The sequence below is a fragment of the Giraffa tippelskirchi genome, chromosome 6 (assembly GCF_054371585.1).
Source record: "Giraffa tippelskirchi isolate mGirTip1 chromosome 6, T2T-mGirTip1v1.2.pri, whole genome shotgun sequence".
Taxonomy (NCBI): domain Eukaryota; kingdom Metazoa; phylum Chordata; class Mammalia; order Artiodactyla; family Giraffidae; genus Giraffa; species Giraffa tippelskirchi.
The window spans coordinates 160,503,215-160,519,354 of record NC_137280.1 but is presented as its reverse complement, the minus strand read 5'-3'; the positions used below and the strand labels follow the sequence as shown (position 1 = coordinate 160,519,354).

At 37.5% G+C, this 16,140-nt stretch overlaps 1 protein-coding gene across 1 annotated transcript in view; it reads right to left on the bottom strand.

Moving 5' to 3' along the window:
• ADGRV1 (adhesion G protein-coupled receptor V1) overlaps positions 1–16,140 on the bottom strand; it is a 537,185-nt gene that overhangs the window by 502,281 nt on the left and 18,764 nt on the right. The window contains exons 2-4 of the mRNA XM_081504948.1: positions 5,934–6,118; positions 3,704–3,853; positions 1,401–1,496 (exon numbers count right to left, since the gene is read on the bottom strand). Of these exons, the coding sequence (XP_081361074.1) occupies positions 1,401–1,496; positions 3,704–3,853; positions 5,934–6,118 (431 nt within the window). The remainder of the gene's footprint in view (positions 1–1,400; positions 1,497–3,703; positions 3,854–5,933; positions 6,119–16,140) is intronic.

Below are 16,140 nucleotides of genomic sequence, written 5' to 3'. Positions count from 1 at the left end.
TAACTTTTGTAAATGCTGTAATAATGGAGGTTACAAAATGTCTACTACATTGGCATGATCCACATATCCTTTTTAATAAGGATACTGCAACTCTAAAGATCATGTTATCTATAGCTCACCTTGTTTCAAAGATAATTTAAGGTGCTAAGAAAATAACATACAATACACCAATTGAAGGAGCTACCTAAATTGGAATATAGATAACAAGGTGAAGAGCGTCACATCATCTTTTAGTAATGATAATTAGTAACATATCCAAAAGACTCTAAAAATCAGGAACCTTACTGTAGACTAAAATGTAGTTGCAATGTATCATTCCACTTAATACAAATTCTGTTTTTATTTCAGAGCCAAACACAATTTTTATCAGGGAGGGGACCTGCCTTGTGTGGTTGTTTCTAAAGACAAAACCCTCTGAACATAGAACTGACCAGGGGCACACGAATTAGGTGATAAGGGAGGAAAAAAATGAACTTTTGAGCACAACTGAGGGGGATGACATGGAGCTTTAACCTTCAAGAAATATTAATTAATAGGAAAATCTCCAGGTAGGGAATAATTATAGAATTTTTAAGAGCCATAATGTCTGCTATTCAATTTAAGCTTACTATAGGTTTTTTTTCTCAGTGGTCTTTCAATGTATTTCTCGTGTCTCGACTCACTCCAAACTTTCAGAGGAGGCTAACAGACAATGCTTTTTTTAAGTGGCATTTGGGGACATCAAAAAAAAGGAGCTGAGTTACAACATCTGTTATAGACTGAATGTTTGTGCCTCCTCAAAATTCATGTTCAAATCCTAACCTCCAATGTGATGTTATTGGAAGCTGGGGCCTTTGGAAGGGAAGTAGGTCATGAGGGCAGAACCCTTATCAATGAGATTAGTATTCTTATAAAAGAGACCTCCAGGAGTTCTCTTGCCCCTTCCACCACATGGTAACACAGCAAAAAGAGAACTGGCTATGAACCAGGAAGGAGGCCCACACACCAAACCCCAAATCTACTGATGCCCTGATTTTGGACTTGTCAGCCTCCACAACTGTAAGAAAGAAATTTCTGTTATTATTAAACCACCCAGTCTATGTGCTGATACTCTGTTTATAGCAGATTGAACTAAGACAACATCCAAGTTAGGGAACAAATGAGGCAGATGGAATGATCAGCAGAAAGAGATTAGGGCAAGAGATGACCGTGACTGTACAGGCCTCATCGCTTCTAAGTAATCTTAGATAAAACAAAAGGACACTCCACAGAATATGGAATATGGATGGAATTGCGCATATCTTACTTAAAACACGTACAGGATGTTTACACAGGATAATACTAGGTGACATAAAAAGCTATCCAAAAATTTAATAAACTATTATCTAGCAATCACAAGATAAATCAAATCATAACCATACCATATTAAAGGAAATAATCCCAAATGCATTGTCATTTGATAATATTGTCACAGTAACAGTCCTGGGCCATCCAAGCTTCACATTTGCTGAAGGTTTCTAAAACAAAAGCCAAAAAATAAATTAACACATTAAACAAGAGGAAAACAATTATTTTAATAGCATTTCAGTCTTTAAGTAATCATTCAGAAAATGAATAAAAATACAAGTATGTTTCTAAGGCACAGACTGAGAAAATATATTCAAACTAAGTCAACATGGTGAAGTCCCAAACAACAACTCTTCAAAAGAGTTTTTAAAACCATTAATCACTGTTAAAATATAAATTGTTGCAATTCTAAATAATTACTGTCTAGTAATATATTATAATCACTTAAATTTCATGACTAATACTGTGGAAAATTCTGAAAGAGATGGGAATACCAGACCACCTGGCCTGCCTCTTGAGAAACCTGTATGCAGGTCAGGAAGCAACAGTCAGAACTGGACATGGAACAACAGACTGGTTCCAAATAGAAAAAGGAGTACGTCAAGACTGTATATTGTCACCCTGCTTATTTAGTTTATATGCAGAGTACATCATGAGAAATGCTGGCCTGGAGGAAGCACAAGCTAGAATCAAGATTGCCAGGAAAAATATCAATAACCTCAGATATGCAGATGACAAAACCCTTATGGCAGAAGGTGAAGAAGAACTAAAGAGCCTCTTGATGAAAGTGAGAGAGGAGAGTGAAAAAGCTGACTTAAAGCTCAACCTTCAGAAAACTAAGATCACGGCATCCAGTCCCATCACTTCATGGCAAATAGATGGGGAAACAGTGGAAACAGGGGCTGACTTTATTTTTCCAGGCTCCAAAATCATTGCAGATGGTGACTGCAGCCATGAAATTAAAAGACGCTTACTCCTTGGAAGGAAAGCTATGACCAACCTAGACAGCATATTAAAAAGCAGAGACATTACTTCATCAACAAAGGTCGGTCTAGTCAAGGCTATGGTTTTTCCAGTGGTCATGTATGGATGTGAGAGTTGGATGGTGAAGAAAGCTGAGTGCCGAAGAATTGATGCTTTTGAAGTGTGGTGTTGGAGAAGACTCTTGAGAGTCCCTTGGACTGCAAGGAGATCCAACCAGTTCATCTTAAAGAAGATCAGTCCTGGGTGTTCACTGGAAGGACTGATGCTAAAGCTGAAACTTCAATACTTTGGCCACCTGATGCAAAGAGCTGACTCATTTGAAAAGACCCTGATGCTGGGAAAGATTGAGGGCAGGAGGAAAAGGGGACAACAGAGGATGAGATGGCTGGATGGCATCACCGACTCAATGGACATGGGTTTGGGTGGACTCAGGGAGTTGGTGATGGAGAGGGAGGCCTGGCATGCTGTGGTTCATGGTGTCGCAAAGAGTCAGACACGACTGAGCAACTGATCTGAACTGAATATTGATTGAGTTGGCCAAAATGTTCTTTAAGGTTTTTCTGTAACACAATATAACAGAGAATTAAGTGACAGTAAGAAATTCGGTTCAAACATGACTCTTTTCTTGCACTATAGAAGGTGCTAAAACTTAAAAGAATTAGTTATTCTATCAGTCATAGAGTCAAAATAAAGTTAAAACAGTACAACTTTTCTAATAAGTATGGCAAGAGTGCGCTACAACATTTTTATTGATATTTAATAGCACCATAAAGGATTACGAGAAAAGTTTTTTACAAAAACAAAACATGATTGCTTCCAGTACCAATTTCATAAAAATTTTAATCACAGCAACACAATCCTTCTAAAAAAACCTTTCAATCCACTGGAGAAAAATTAACTACAGCAGTATTAGCCACCATTGCCTCAACCTAATAGATCAGGTCATAAAGGACAATTAAACCTTAGGCTAGTCAAGCATTTTTCCCAGGGTCACTCCAAATTTAGTCTAAGGCACAGCGACCTCCAACTTCCAGGCCTGCTTTTTGCAGCCCTCTCCTTGGAACTCAGAAGTCACCGTCATCCTTTGCGCAGCTGGTAGCAGGGGAGGGGCAAAAGAGAAAAGGGCCAAAGGGAAGACAAGGTTTTCTTGAGCATCTGTCATGGCAATTCCTAAATAAAGCTGAATTAATCCAAAAACCAGCTGCAGAATCTTCTAAACAAGATTGTCTGAGGAATAACCAGACCATGGAATTGCCAACGAGATTGTCAGTTCTGGCTTCCATGAAAACCACCACCAAGCACTTAAACTGGCTTATCTCTAGAGAAACTGATTTTTAAGTGTTGTAAGATTTTTATAAGTTTAAGCTTTAACAGGGGGGAAAAAAGGACTTACCTGTAAAGTTAAGCGAAAAATGAAAGTTTCATCTGGCTCCGGAAAATCGTCATCACATACTGCTATGTACACCGTCCTATGGGTTTCTCCAGAGGGTATAAAAGTTGCAGCATATGTGTCAAAAAAGTCCCCAGTGTCATCTCCATATAGCTATCAAATGCAAAACACGGATAGTTCTTACATAACAGAGAGTTAGGACAAGCAGAATTGATGCTAAATACAGCAATCAACAGGAGAAAAAAAAAAACATTAATCATCAAATGACACTGAAGTTTATAAATAGGATATACAAAAACTAATCAAATATCTAACAACTGATAAAAATCACCTTTCAAAAGCATTATAAAAAGCAATGATTCTACATAAAAACATTTGTTTATTCTCTTGAAGGTAAAGGGATCATTTCATAGAAAAGTAATAATTACATAGGAAAACAATGATGTGAATTTTTTTTTCCTCCACCTCTTGATTGATTTGACGTGGATTACAGCAAACCTAACAATACGGGAGGCCTGGCGTGCTGCGGTTCATGGGGTCGCAAAGAGTCGGACACGACTGAGCGACTGAACTGAACTGAACAAGAAGATCAACTATAGCTAAAACTCGCCCAAAGAAGATGTGTAAGTAGCCTGCCAAAATATATCAGGAAAAAAACTGGGTTTAATGAAACTACTCTTTCCAAAACTTTCAACTTGAAGCTTTATTTATATTCTCCCACAGCACCAATAAAGACTCAATTTTTAGTATACCAAATTAATTAGTCATTATAAACTTTTCCTCAGAACTTTTTAAGACCTCATTCTGTAACATCAGCATTGCTAAGATTCTCAAAGGAGCAATAATTATGAAATTATAAAGCGGCAACTTCTTGTGAAAATCCAAATGAGATTTTTTTCTGCCAAAGAATGCAAAATGAGTAACTTCGCTACTAGAAAAAATCATGATTGAGTATAAAGAAAAAAATGAAGGCTGTATGGAGATATTATAGTCAATGTCTAGTTCTCATTTACAAAAATAAAGTTAGTTTCAAACACTTGAGAAATCCAAATAAATTGTTAAGGGTGTTGAAAAACTTGTATTCATACCTTAATAAAAAAGTTGGCACAGTCTTTCAGAAAGTGTTAAATATCAAAAGACATGGATACAAAGAGAAAATCATGATCCTATAACCCCCAAATCATTTAACAATTCAAAATATGCAGAAATTGGTATGTACGTGTAAAGAGTTTCATCAGAGCAATATTTACGACAGCAAAAATTGGAAGCAACCTCAATGAAAAACTGTTGAGAAATGACTGGGAAATGATGCCACCATCAAGAAAAGTTGTGAATATGACAGAACGACCTGAAAAAGTTATCAGGATATGATCAAAATTATATGTAAAAGGCTATAAAATATAACAAACTAAAAATATATAAATATATAATCAAACTAAATAATCAAATATAATCAAACTAAAAATAAATTCAAATACAAACATGTCATAAATTAAAAACTAAAAGCAGTGCACAAAATAATAACATTGGGGTTCTTAGTTTTTCTTCTTTGTCTCTTTTTACAATGTTTCCCAATGTGGCAATTTAACCTATCACTTAAAAAAACTTAAAAAAAAAATTCCAAGCAGTTTGGGCCTCAAATATATCAATGTCCTTAGTGTTCATATGACATGATTTTCTGGTTAAATACAAACACAGATACATGTACATACAACCCATCTACTAACTAAACTGTGTGCAAGATAGAGCAATCTTCTATCAAATTTCTACTTTTCACTTCTACTTACTGTACTTAATTTCTCCCAAAAGAGGAGCTCTCTAACATAAAAGTTTTTTTAATTGTCATTCTCCTACATCTAAAATTTCATATATTTTCTCTAAGTCACCTGATTCTAAGCAACAAATCCAAGCAGAGATAACTAGAATCCAAGTTACCCCAAAAAAAATTTACTTAGAAATACTTGATATTTTTGGTTTAAATTTGTTTTAAAATAAGCATATTAACATTTTAAAATAATCAGTCTATATTTTTAAAATACTATTACTGTCAAATACACAATGCTACCTTAGATCACTCTATAAACCTCCAAGACATATAAAAGGAATGAATAGTTTATCTGTGAATTATTTATCATAATGGAACTACTCAGAATCTCAAACAGTTAAAGACATTCTGATCACTGAGACATTTCCTATCTATTTCTGTAAAAAGAGAACTACTGTCATCTCTTACCGATACAATCGCAGTAACATTTGCTGGGTCTCCTATCCTTTCAATGACAAGACGGATAACTGTTGTACTTGTTTCATTAACTACAAATTCTGTTTGTCCGGCAAACCTGATCTCTGTTTCTCCAAACACAAAAGGGATGAATAAAGCTGAAAGAAGATTTACTAATAAAGATGCAGAGGGCATCCCTATAGGAAAGAAAAAAAAAAAGACTTTGTTCACAAAATGTATTCAATATATTTTCATTAGGGTGCATTGTCTACAGATATAAATACAGAGTGAAGAGTTAGCAAGCAACTAAGACATAAAAATATATCAAATATTAAGCTATCTATTTCAAATGTGTGGTCACAGAAATCAGTCAAAAATGACAATCCTCTTTTGTGGAACTGTTTACTATTCATAAGTACTTTTTTTTCTTTAATTTGCATATTAACATAATAGTAATAACTTGCCTTACACTTATCAAATTTAGTTTATTAAAAATAAATGTTCCTCCAATTTATTCTAAGAAAAACCTAAGCAGCAACATGTGAACTGAATTAAAGCCCATCTTCCCCCAAACCAAACTGTACAAGACAAGCAAAAACTAAAATTATCAAAAGGACTGATAACCTTAATGTGACATTATCTATTTGACAATTATACAAGTATCAATATGAGCAAAACTCTTGGAATGGTCACACAAGGCAGTGAGTGAAAGCCAAGTTTATTTCTTGGTTGTATCTACTTTTCCCATAGTTTTGTCTTGAGAATGCTTTTTAAAATTTTTCAGTTATTGCAAGGAAATACTAATCCTCTGAAAGAACACATAAGTTTCCAGCACTTAAATTTCTCCATTGTACTAGCTAAAATACTAATATCACTTGTTAGAAAATGCCCATGCTTCTTTAAAACTAAGCAAGTTTGGCAAAGCGTTCATTTCCTTTCTTTTCCAAAACCCTTATTGTTTTCTTCTTCGTACAATGTATGTGTTTGTGAAACGCCAATATTGTTCCTACTTTCAGTTCTGGGTGATTCAAGTGTTTTCAAAAGCACAACAGCGCAGGGGCCTCTTGAAAGAGCTGCTGTTTTGTGATGTAGATGTATCTCTAAAAATGTGAGCAATTTATCTCACGGATCATTAAGATTCCAAAGGATTATGTGAGCGGTCACCCGAACATAACAAGTTCATGGCTTTTAAAAAAGAGTCGCATTTCATACTCTATGAACCAAAATGCTTCCTATTAATCTTTACCTTGGTCAAGAAGTAATAAAATTTTCATGTAGCTGCTACTTCCACATGGCCACACAAGGCTTCATATTTAGGAACCACCAGATACACATGTTCTTAATGTACTTTAGGGTTAAAAGGCAAACGACTCAGTGGAATATATTCAAACAAGGCAGTCTGGGATTGACTAACGATGTCTCACATGTGTGAGGCTGCAAAATCCGTCGACAGGGAGGCAGATTTCAGTTAAGAGTCCAAGAAAGAGATGTAGACCTACAGGGACAGATATTCCGGACATTTTTTACACCTGTGCCTTCTCTCTTAGAAAGCCTGCCATGGGGGCTAAGGGACTTGGGAGAAGAAATAAGATAGTAGATAGTTCTTCCTCACCAACCGCAACCTCTTCCCTGACTTCTAAGCCCGGAGTGTCCACTGAGAGAAAAGAAAGAAAAAAAGATGAAAGAGAAGGAAAACAGGAAAGCCTATGTGACAGGAAACTGGGAGTGCTGGGCTTCACTTCAGTTCAGTCGCTCAGTTGTGTCCAACTCTTCGCAACCCTGTGGACCACAGGACACCAGGCCTCCCTGTCCATCACCAACTCCCGGAGTTTACTCAAACCCATGTCCATCGAGTCAGTGATGCCATCCAACCATCTCATCCTCTGTCGTCCCCTTCTCCTCCTGCCCCCAATCCTTCCCAGCATTAGGGTCTTTTCCAATGAGCCAGCTCCTCGCATGACGTGGCCAAAGTATTGGAGTTTCAGCTTCAACATCAGTCCTAACCAGAGACAAATGAAGATCTTTTGTGGAATTCTAAAGCTAGAATAATTTTACATCTCACTTAAGACAAACAGAGGGAAAGAAATAAACTAGCGACAAGAAAGAGAATGCTGAGTGGAGGGGGTGTGGAGGTAGCAACCCAAGCCCTGGATGTGGAAGAAAGAGACAACTTTGGTCTGTTGTGATTTTGAAAGAAAACTCAATTCCTTGAACATGAGATGTGATGGAACCTTGGGTTGAGAGAAGAACATCTGAAGTTCTAAGTGAAAAAGAGTGAGACTGAGTCATATCATGAGAAAGATGAATCATGTACAATTGGGAACACGAGTTCTCAAAGTCTGTCACGCATAACAATCGATGCCTACCTTTGTGAAAAATACTGATTTGCAAGCCCAGAAATTCTGATCCACTTAGTTCAGGGTAGGGTTCAGGAGTCTGCATTTAACAGTCAGCCCGACTGATTCCAATATAGTTGATCCTTAGGACACACTTTGAAATACAGTATCCAAAAGTATGAGGAAGTGTGAGGGATGTGTCTTAGAGGAGGCACAAAATAAACCACATTTGTAGCTTTAAGTTAATTACTGAATTTTTCAATGCAATGCACTTGAACTTACTGCAGACTTTTCATATTTTTTTTAGATATTATTAAACAGAGTTTTTAAGATTTTTTTTTATGTGGACCATTTTTAAAGTCTTTATTGAATTTGTTACAACATGGCTTCTTTTTTATCTTTCGATTTTTTTTTTTTGGCTGCGCGAGGCACGGGGGATCTGAGTTCCACAACCAGGGATCGAACCTGAACTCCCTTCACTGGAAGACAAAGTCTTAACCACTAGACCGCGAGGAAAGCCTGTGACACAGCATTTTAAGATTCCATATACCCTGAAGAAAAAGTTTAAGACCTATAGAAAGGAATCACAACAGCAAATGCTTATATAGTGTTGTTCTAGGTACTTTATACACAATAACACATTTAACCTTTACAACATCTCTGTGAAAGTGTCAGTATTATTAACCCCATTTCATAGCTCAGGGAACTAAGGCATAGATATTAGTTAACACACGCAGTGTCCTTTAGCTAAGTAAGTGGCTGGCAAGCTTTGAACCCAGGAGTTCATCTCCAGACTGCCTACCCATAACCACATGAGACTGTCTACTACATGTTATTCCTACAAACCATACATCTCTGTCTTGAATAATATGGTAGGTCATTTACGCTACATATTTCCGAGCATTCTACCATTTTAAACTCATGCACAATAACCAAAACCACCATCAGTTCAATTCAGTCGCTCAGTCATGTCCAACTGCGACCCCATGGACTGCGGCATGCCAGGCTTCCCTGTCCATCACCAACTCCTGGAGTTTGCTCAAACTCATGTCCATCGAGTAGGTGATACCATCCAATCATCTCATCCTCTGTCATCTCCTTCTCTTCCTACCTTCAAACTTTCCCATCATCAGGGTCTTTTCTGATGAGTTGGCTCTTTGCATCAGGTGGCCAAAGTATTAGAGCTTCAGCTCAGATGAATATTCAGCTTCAAATGAATATTCAGGACTGATTTTCATAAAACTGTATAATTACGAGTCTCCTAAAAGTTTACATCTTTTTATTCTGATAAACTGAAACTATTAAACATTTATTTAACTGAAACTATGATTCTCTTGACTGTTTAAAATATTTAACAACATCTTTTAATATCAGGGCCAATGAGCTCAAATGATGCATTCTTCCAGTCTCCGAGGCAATTAGATGCTGTGGTTAAGTCAGTAAATTCATTTCGGATTGGTGCACATCAGTGAGTTTTGAGATTATGCAAAATGAACAAACAAGCATGATTAGAAATGCTTCAAATTCTGTGACATCACTGATAATTGAATCGCCTCTGCTTTCATCTTTTCAGCTTGTAAGAGGCAAGCTGTTTTTGAGGCAAAGCTGGCATTCAATGGAAGTTAGACGATGTAGAAAAAGCTTTGAAAGTGAAGTTCCCATCAGAAGACAGGCGTAATTACACAAGTGCTGAATAGTTTCTTTTTTAGGGTAACTAGGTACATTTTCCTCTATCATACTAAAAATCTAGTCTTTGGAATTCCCTTTATTAAACTCAGCAGACTAGGCATTAGTGACTGACACAACACACATCTTACATTTATTTCAGGTCACTTTTCCTCTTATTAGATTCAATGAATATTTTACACAACCCACCAGATCACCTATTTTAAACATCTCTATAAAATGAATTTCAAACAACATATGTTTAAAAGATCATTATGTGCTTATTTCATATTCTGTCACAATTGTGAAAGAGTAATTTTAGTTTTACTGACTCATTCCTCTGAACTGTAATGGCATGGTATTCCAAAATTCAAATCTTCTCATATCCAACTATCATCTATGTTACCCTCACGACTCCCACTACTCGGCAGCATGATTCAAAAAAAGAAAATTTTTCCTGCCAGTGGGGGACCTCTTATCTCTTAACCAATCTCTTACTGTGTTTAAACAACACTCATTTTTAGCTTACTTTCTTATTTCCCAAATTATACTATGAAGTTTGGACAGAGTCCAGATAATATGCAGATACAAGGTCTCAGGTTCTTGGATTTTAGTAATTATATTCAGCCTATCCGTATGTGGCTTCCTTGACAGCTCTGTTGGTCAAGAACCTGCCTGTAACACAGGAGCTGCTGCTGCTGCTGCTAAGTCGCTTCAGTCATGTCCGACTCTGAGCGACCCCATGAACTGCAGCGTACCAGGCTCCTCCGTCCATGGGATTTTCCAGGCAAGAGTACTGGAGTGGGGTGCCATTGCCTTCTCTGGTAACACAGGAGACCTCGGTTCAATTCCTCAGTTGGGAAGATTTGCTGGAGAAAGGATTGGCTACCCACTCCAGTATTCTTGGGCTTCCCTTGTGGCTCAGCTGGTAAAGAATCCGCCTGCAATGCGGGAGACCTGGGTTCAATCCCTGAGTCGGGAAGATCCCCTGGAGAAGGGAAAGGCTCCAGTATTCTGGCCTGGAGAATTCCATGGACTGCCTGGTCCATGGGGTTGCAAAGAGTCGGACACGACTGAGCGACTTTTATTTTCATTTTTCATTCAGCCTATCCAACAAGTCACCTAATTTTAACCAACATCCTTCAAAATTAAAATCAGGAATATATTAGAATAGCTCTAACAATGCAAACTGGTTGCTTTCAGAAGAGCACGTTACAGTTTCACCTAACATCAGTAGGTACACTGAGCACCTACTATACTACACATTGTGTAACACCTGTGCTAATCACTGAGGACACAAAGACCCTCAAGAGATGGCCCCTGGCTCCTGATACTACTCACAGGGATGGGAACAGGATTTACATCAGGCCAATGAAAGTTAACAAGACAATTCCGATGAAATAATGTCATTTGCAGCAACATGGATAGACCTGGAGATTATCATACTAAGTCAAGTAAGCCAGACAAAGACAAATATCATATGATATCACTTATATATGGAATTTTTTAAAAATGATACAATCAACTTATTAACAAATCAGAAACAGACTCACAGACTTAGAAAACAAACTTACAGTTAAAGAGAAAAGGTGGGGGATTAACATAAACACAATACTACATATAAAATAGATAGATGCTACTTTATAGCATAGTGAACTCTGCTTCATATTCTGTAATAACCTAAACAAGAAAAGAACTTGAAAAAGAATAGATATATATATAACTGAATCACTATGCTGTATATATGAAATGAACACAGCATTGTAAAACAACTATAGTTCCAATATAAAATTATAAAAAAAATTTTTAAGACACAATTCTGAGACTTTTGCTTAAGCATAAAGATGCAGATTCCCTCTACTGTTGGATTCAGGATCGTGTTGATTGGGACCAGCTTTCTCTGAAGTCTGAAAGTAAAGCAACACAGCCAAACACAGACCCAAGAGGTGGGAGAAGTTCCAAGTCTTGATACTCAAGTTCAAGTTCCTGAATCCAGCTTTACCCTTGCCTTTTCAGTGGCTGAGAAAATAAAATACACTTTCTACTATAGCCAGTTTGGTTTAGATACTCAGTAACTTTTAGCATCAATATTCATCCATTAAATTCAAACCTAAGACAAGGTAAACTCATGTTTGGATATACCAAGTGGAAGATCCCTCCTCTTCCACTCACATACTCAACAGCCATAGTATTTCACAAACATCTGTGAAAGGACACCACACCAGCAATCTTTCTTGTTTTCATGCAATTGTTGCTGTTGTTTAGTTGGTAAGTCATGTCCGACTCTTAGTGACCCCATGGACTGAAGCCCACCAGGCTCCTCCGTCCATGGGATTTCCTAGGCAAGAATACTGGAGTGGGTTGCCATTTCCTTCTCCAGGGGATTTTCTGGACCTAGGGATTGAACTCGTGTCTTCTGTTCAGTTCAGTTCAGTCGCTCAGTCGTGTCCGACTCTTTGCGACCCCATGAACCACAGCACGCCAGGCCTCCCTGTCCATCACCAACTCCTGGAGTTTACCCAAACCCATGTCCATCGAGTCAGTGATGCCATCCAACCATCTCATCCTCCGTCGTCCCCTTCTCCTCCTGCCCCTAATCCTTCCCAGCATTAGGGTCTTTTCCAATGAGTCAACTCTTCGCATCAGGTGGCCAAAGTATTGGAGTTTCAGCTTCAACATCAGTCCTTCCAATGAACACTCAGGATTGATCTCCTTTAGGATGGACTGGTTGGATCTCCTTGCAGTCCAAGGGACTCTCAAGAGTCTTCTCCAACACCACACTTCAAAAGCATCAATTCTGCGGCGCTCAGCTTTCTTCACAGTCCAACTCTCACATCCATACATGACCACTGGAAAAACCATAGCCTTGAGTAGAAGGACTTTTGTTGACAAAGTAATGTCTCTGCTTTTAAATATATTATCTAGGTTGGCTATAACCTTCCTTCCAAGGAGTAAGCGTCTTTTAATTTCATGGCTGTAATCACCATCAGCAGTGATTTTGGAGCCCAAAAAAATAAAGTCTGACACAGTTTCCACTGTTTCCCCATCTATTTCCCATGAAGTGATGGGACCAGATGCCATGATCTTAGTTTTCTGAACGTTGAGCTTTAAACCAACTTTTTCACTCTCCTCTTTCACTTTCATCAAGAGGCTCTTTCGTTCTTCTTCACTTCCTGGGTGGTGTCATCTGCATATCTCAGGTTATTGATATTTCTCCTGGCAATCTTGATTCCAGCTTGTGTTTCTTCCAGCTCAGCATTTCTCATGATGTACTCTGCATATAAGTTAAAATAAGTAGGGTGACAATATACAGCCTTGACGTACTCCTTTTCCTATTTGGAACCAGTCTGTTGTTCCACGTCCAGTTCTAACTGTTGCTTCCTGACCTGCATACAGGTTTCTCAAGAGACAGGTCAGATGGTCTGGTATTCCCATCTCTTTCAGAATTTTCCACAGTTTATTGTGATCCACACAGTCAAAGGCTTTGGCATAGTCAATAAAGCAGAAATAGATGTTTTTCTGGAACTCTTGCTTTTTCGATGATCCAGCAGATATTGGCAATTTAATCTCTGGTTCCTCCGCCTTTTCTAAAACCAGCTTGAACATCTGGAAGTTCACGGTTCACGTATCACATGTCTTCTGTACTGGCAGGCAAATTCTCCCAGGCTGAGCCATCAGGGAAGCCCCCATGCAATTATTACCACCATCTATAATATTTCCCCCTCCACTCTGAAACGGACAATTACTAGTGAGGGAATTTACAACAAAAACACAAACCAAAAATGTCTTCACAATAGAACAAAGCAAGTTAGGAGTATACCACACTGATTCAGTATTCTGAAAAAGTTAACGCCCTTCTGATTGTCCTAAGGAATCCCAGTATCACGATTCTTCAAATTAGTCAGGCATCAATTCCTTTCTCTTCCTTTTCTTCTGGATGTCTAGCTCTTTCTTACCTTCTGAAAATCAGGTATTTGCTAATTTCATTCTTCACTTGCGGTGTGCTGTGCTCAGACACTAAGTCATGCCCGACTCTGCAATCCCATGGACTGTAGCCCACCAGGCTCCTCTGTCCACGGGGTTTTCCAGGCAAGATTACTGAGTGGGTTGCCATTTCCTCCTCCAGGGGATCCTCCTGACCCAGGGATCAAACCGGCACCCTCTGCTTTTCCTGCACTGGCAGGCAGATTCTTTACCACTGAGCCCCCAGGAAGCCTTTTCACTGCATTACTTAGCACATAAACATACTACGTTTCACTTATAAAACAATACCTGCCAACACAATATGCTCTAATAACCACTGAATTTTGAATTCTGTTATCTAGGATATCACCTTCCTCTCATCTTGCCTCTTATTAATGGGTACCACAGAAAAGGTAGCAAGTATACTATATTCTAAATCAATGGGAATGGTCTTCTACTTTAAGCTTCAGTAAGTCTGTAGAAACAAAACAGAAAAAAATCAATAAACAAAAATCAGGACCCAACAGATAACAAGGTAAAGAAAAACAGGAGAATTAACTGATTTGCCGATTTTGAACCAATCAACTTTCATACATAACCTTTCATCAATCTGAATGTTAACTTGGTCTCTTTTAAGTTTCACAATAAAAACTGTACAACCTCTGTGAGTGAAGGGATGAGGGAAAAAGATAAACATTACTAGTGCAGAACTGAAGGGTTACATTGATTTTTTAGCTTCAGCTGTTGTCTTGTCCATGCCATAGCAAGCATCTTCCCACGGTGGGACCACCAGGTAATTCATACTGAAAATATGATCCTAATGGAGCAAGGTTTTCAAGTTTAGAATTACTTGAATTCTATCACATTTACTAAAGGGCATTCTCAAACTATAGAATTACTCCTGTGGAACAACAGAGGTTTCATCATTCACATCATCAATTATTCAGCCTCTAAGAATTCTTAATCTGTGTTATTGGTATTTGGCAAGTACTACAAAAAATTGACTGTTTCCTTCTTCCATACTAAAACAGAATTTAAATGTGCAACTTTCAAAATCAAATAATCTAATGTTATAAATTGAGGAAATGCTAAATACTTTTAAATGATAAAAGGAATAGTCTCAGTTTTTCAGACTACATATGTTTCTTACCTTTATTTTTTACATATAACTTACAACTTTAAGGAAAATATTTTATTTTATTCACCTGTAAACGGCATATATGTGATGTACATATAGTACATACAAAAAAGTAAACAATAAAAAGTTTCCCTCACACCAACCCCCACCAGACATATGCTTCTTCTACACATAGTCCATTACAGTTATCGACTTTAACTGTCTCTCATGAGAGAATCTATACATATATTAAAATGTATTTGTTACATGAGAAAATTCGTGTAACAAGTTCTATTTTCTTCCACATAGAGACTACAGGAATCAACACATTCTTTCAAGACTCAAATAGGTAAATACTAGGCTTCGAGGTAGACATTCATCGTGGGAAAATATTTACTGTCTCAACAACACACTGTCAACTTTATAGATCTCATCCATAAAATGATGGTTCCCACTGCCTTTTACTATATCTACCAATTCACCCTCTAGGGAAGGGTAGACACAGCTATGGAAACTTGAAATTTACTAGATCTCACATTATCAAACCTACATTCCTGAAGATCTACATTAAGCATGACCTCTATACCTGGAACACAAGAGTCATCATGAGATCCCCTTTTACTTCATCCTGGGATTGTTTTTGATTCTTCCCTATTTGATCTCCTGTTTACTGTTTCCACATTTTCCTTTTTGGTTTACTTGGTTTATTCTCTTGTTTTGATGGAGAACATCTTCCAGTAACTTCCCAAGAAAGCGTATGTGAATATAAATGTTTTAGGTTTTGCATATCAGAAATTACTGTAGTATTAATCTTCCATTTAACTAATACTTTCATTGGGTATAGAATTTTGGGTAAAAATAGTTTTCTTTCATTATTTTGAAAGCCTTGTTCCACTGTTTTCAAACTTCCAATATTGCTGCTAAGAAATTCAAAATCATTTTGATTCCCAAGTGTTATATGCGTTTGCTTATTTGTGTTAGCCCCCCTCTCTGGAATGCTCTGCTCTAAAGCATGAAACTGCACAAGATTTTTCTTGGAATGTGTTTATTTTTGTCCATTTGGCTAAACAGTCAGTTCTTTTCACTCTTATACTTATCTTTAGAGTATCAGAAATTTTTCTTACACTGTTTCACAATG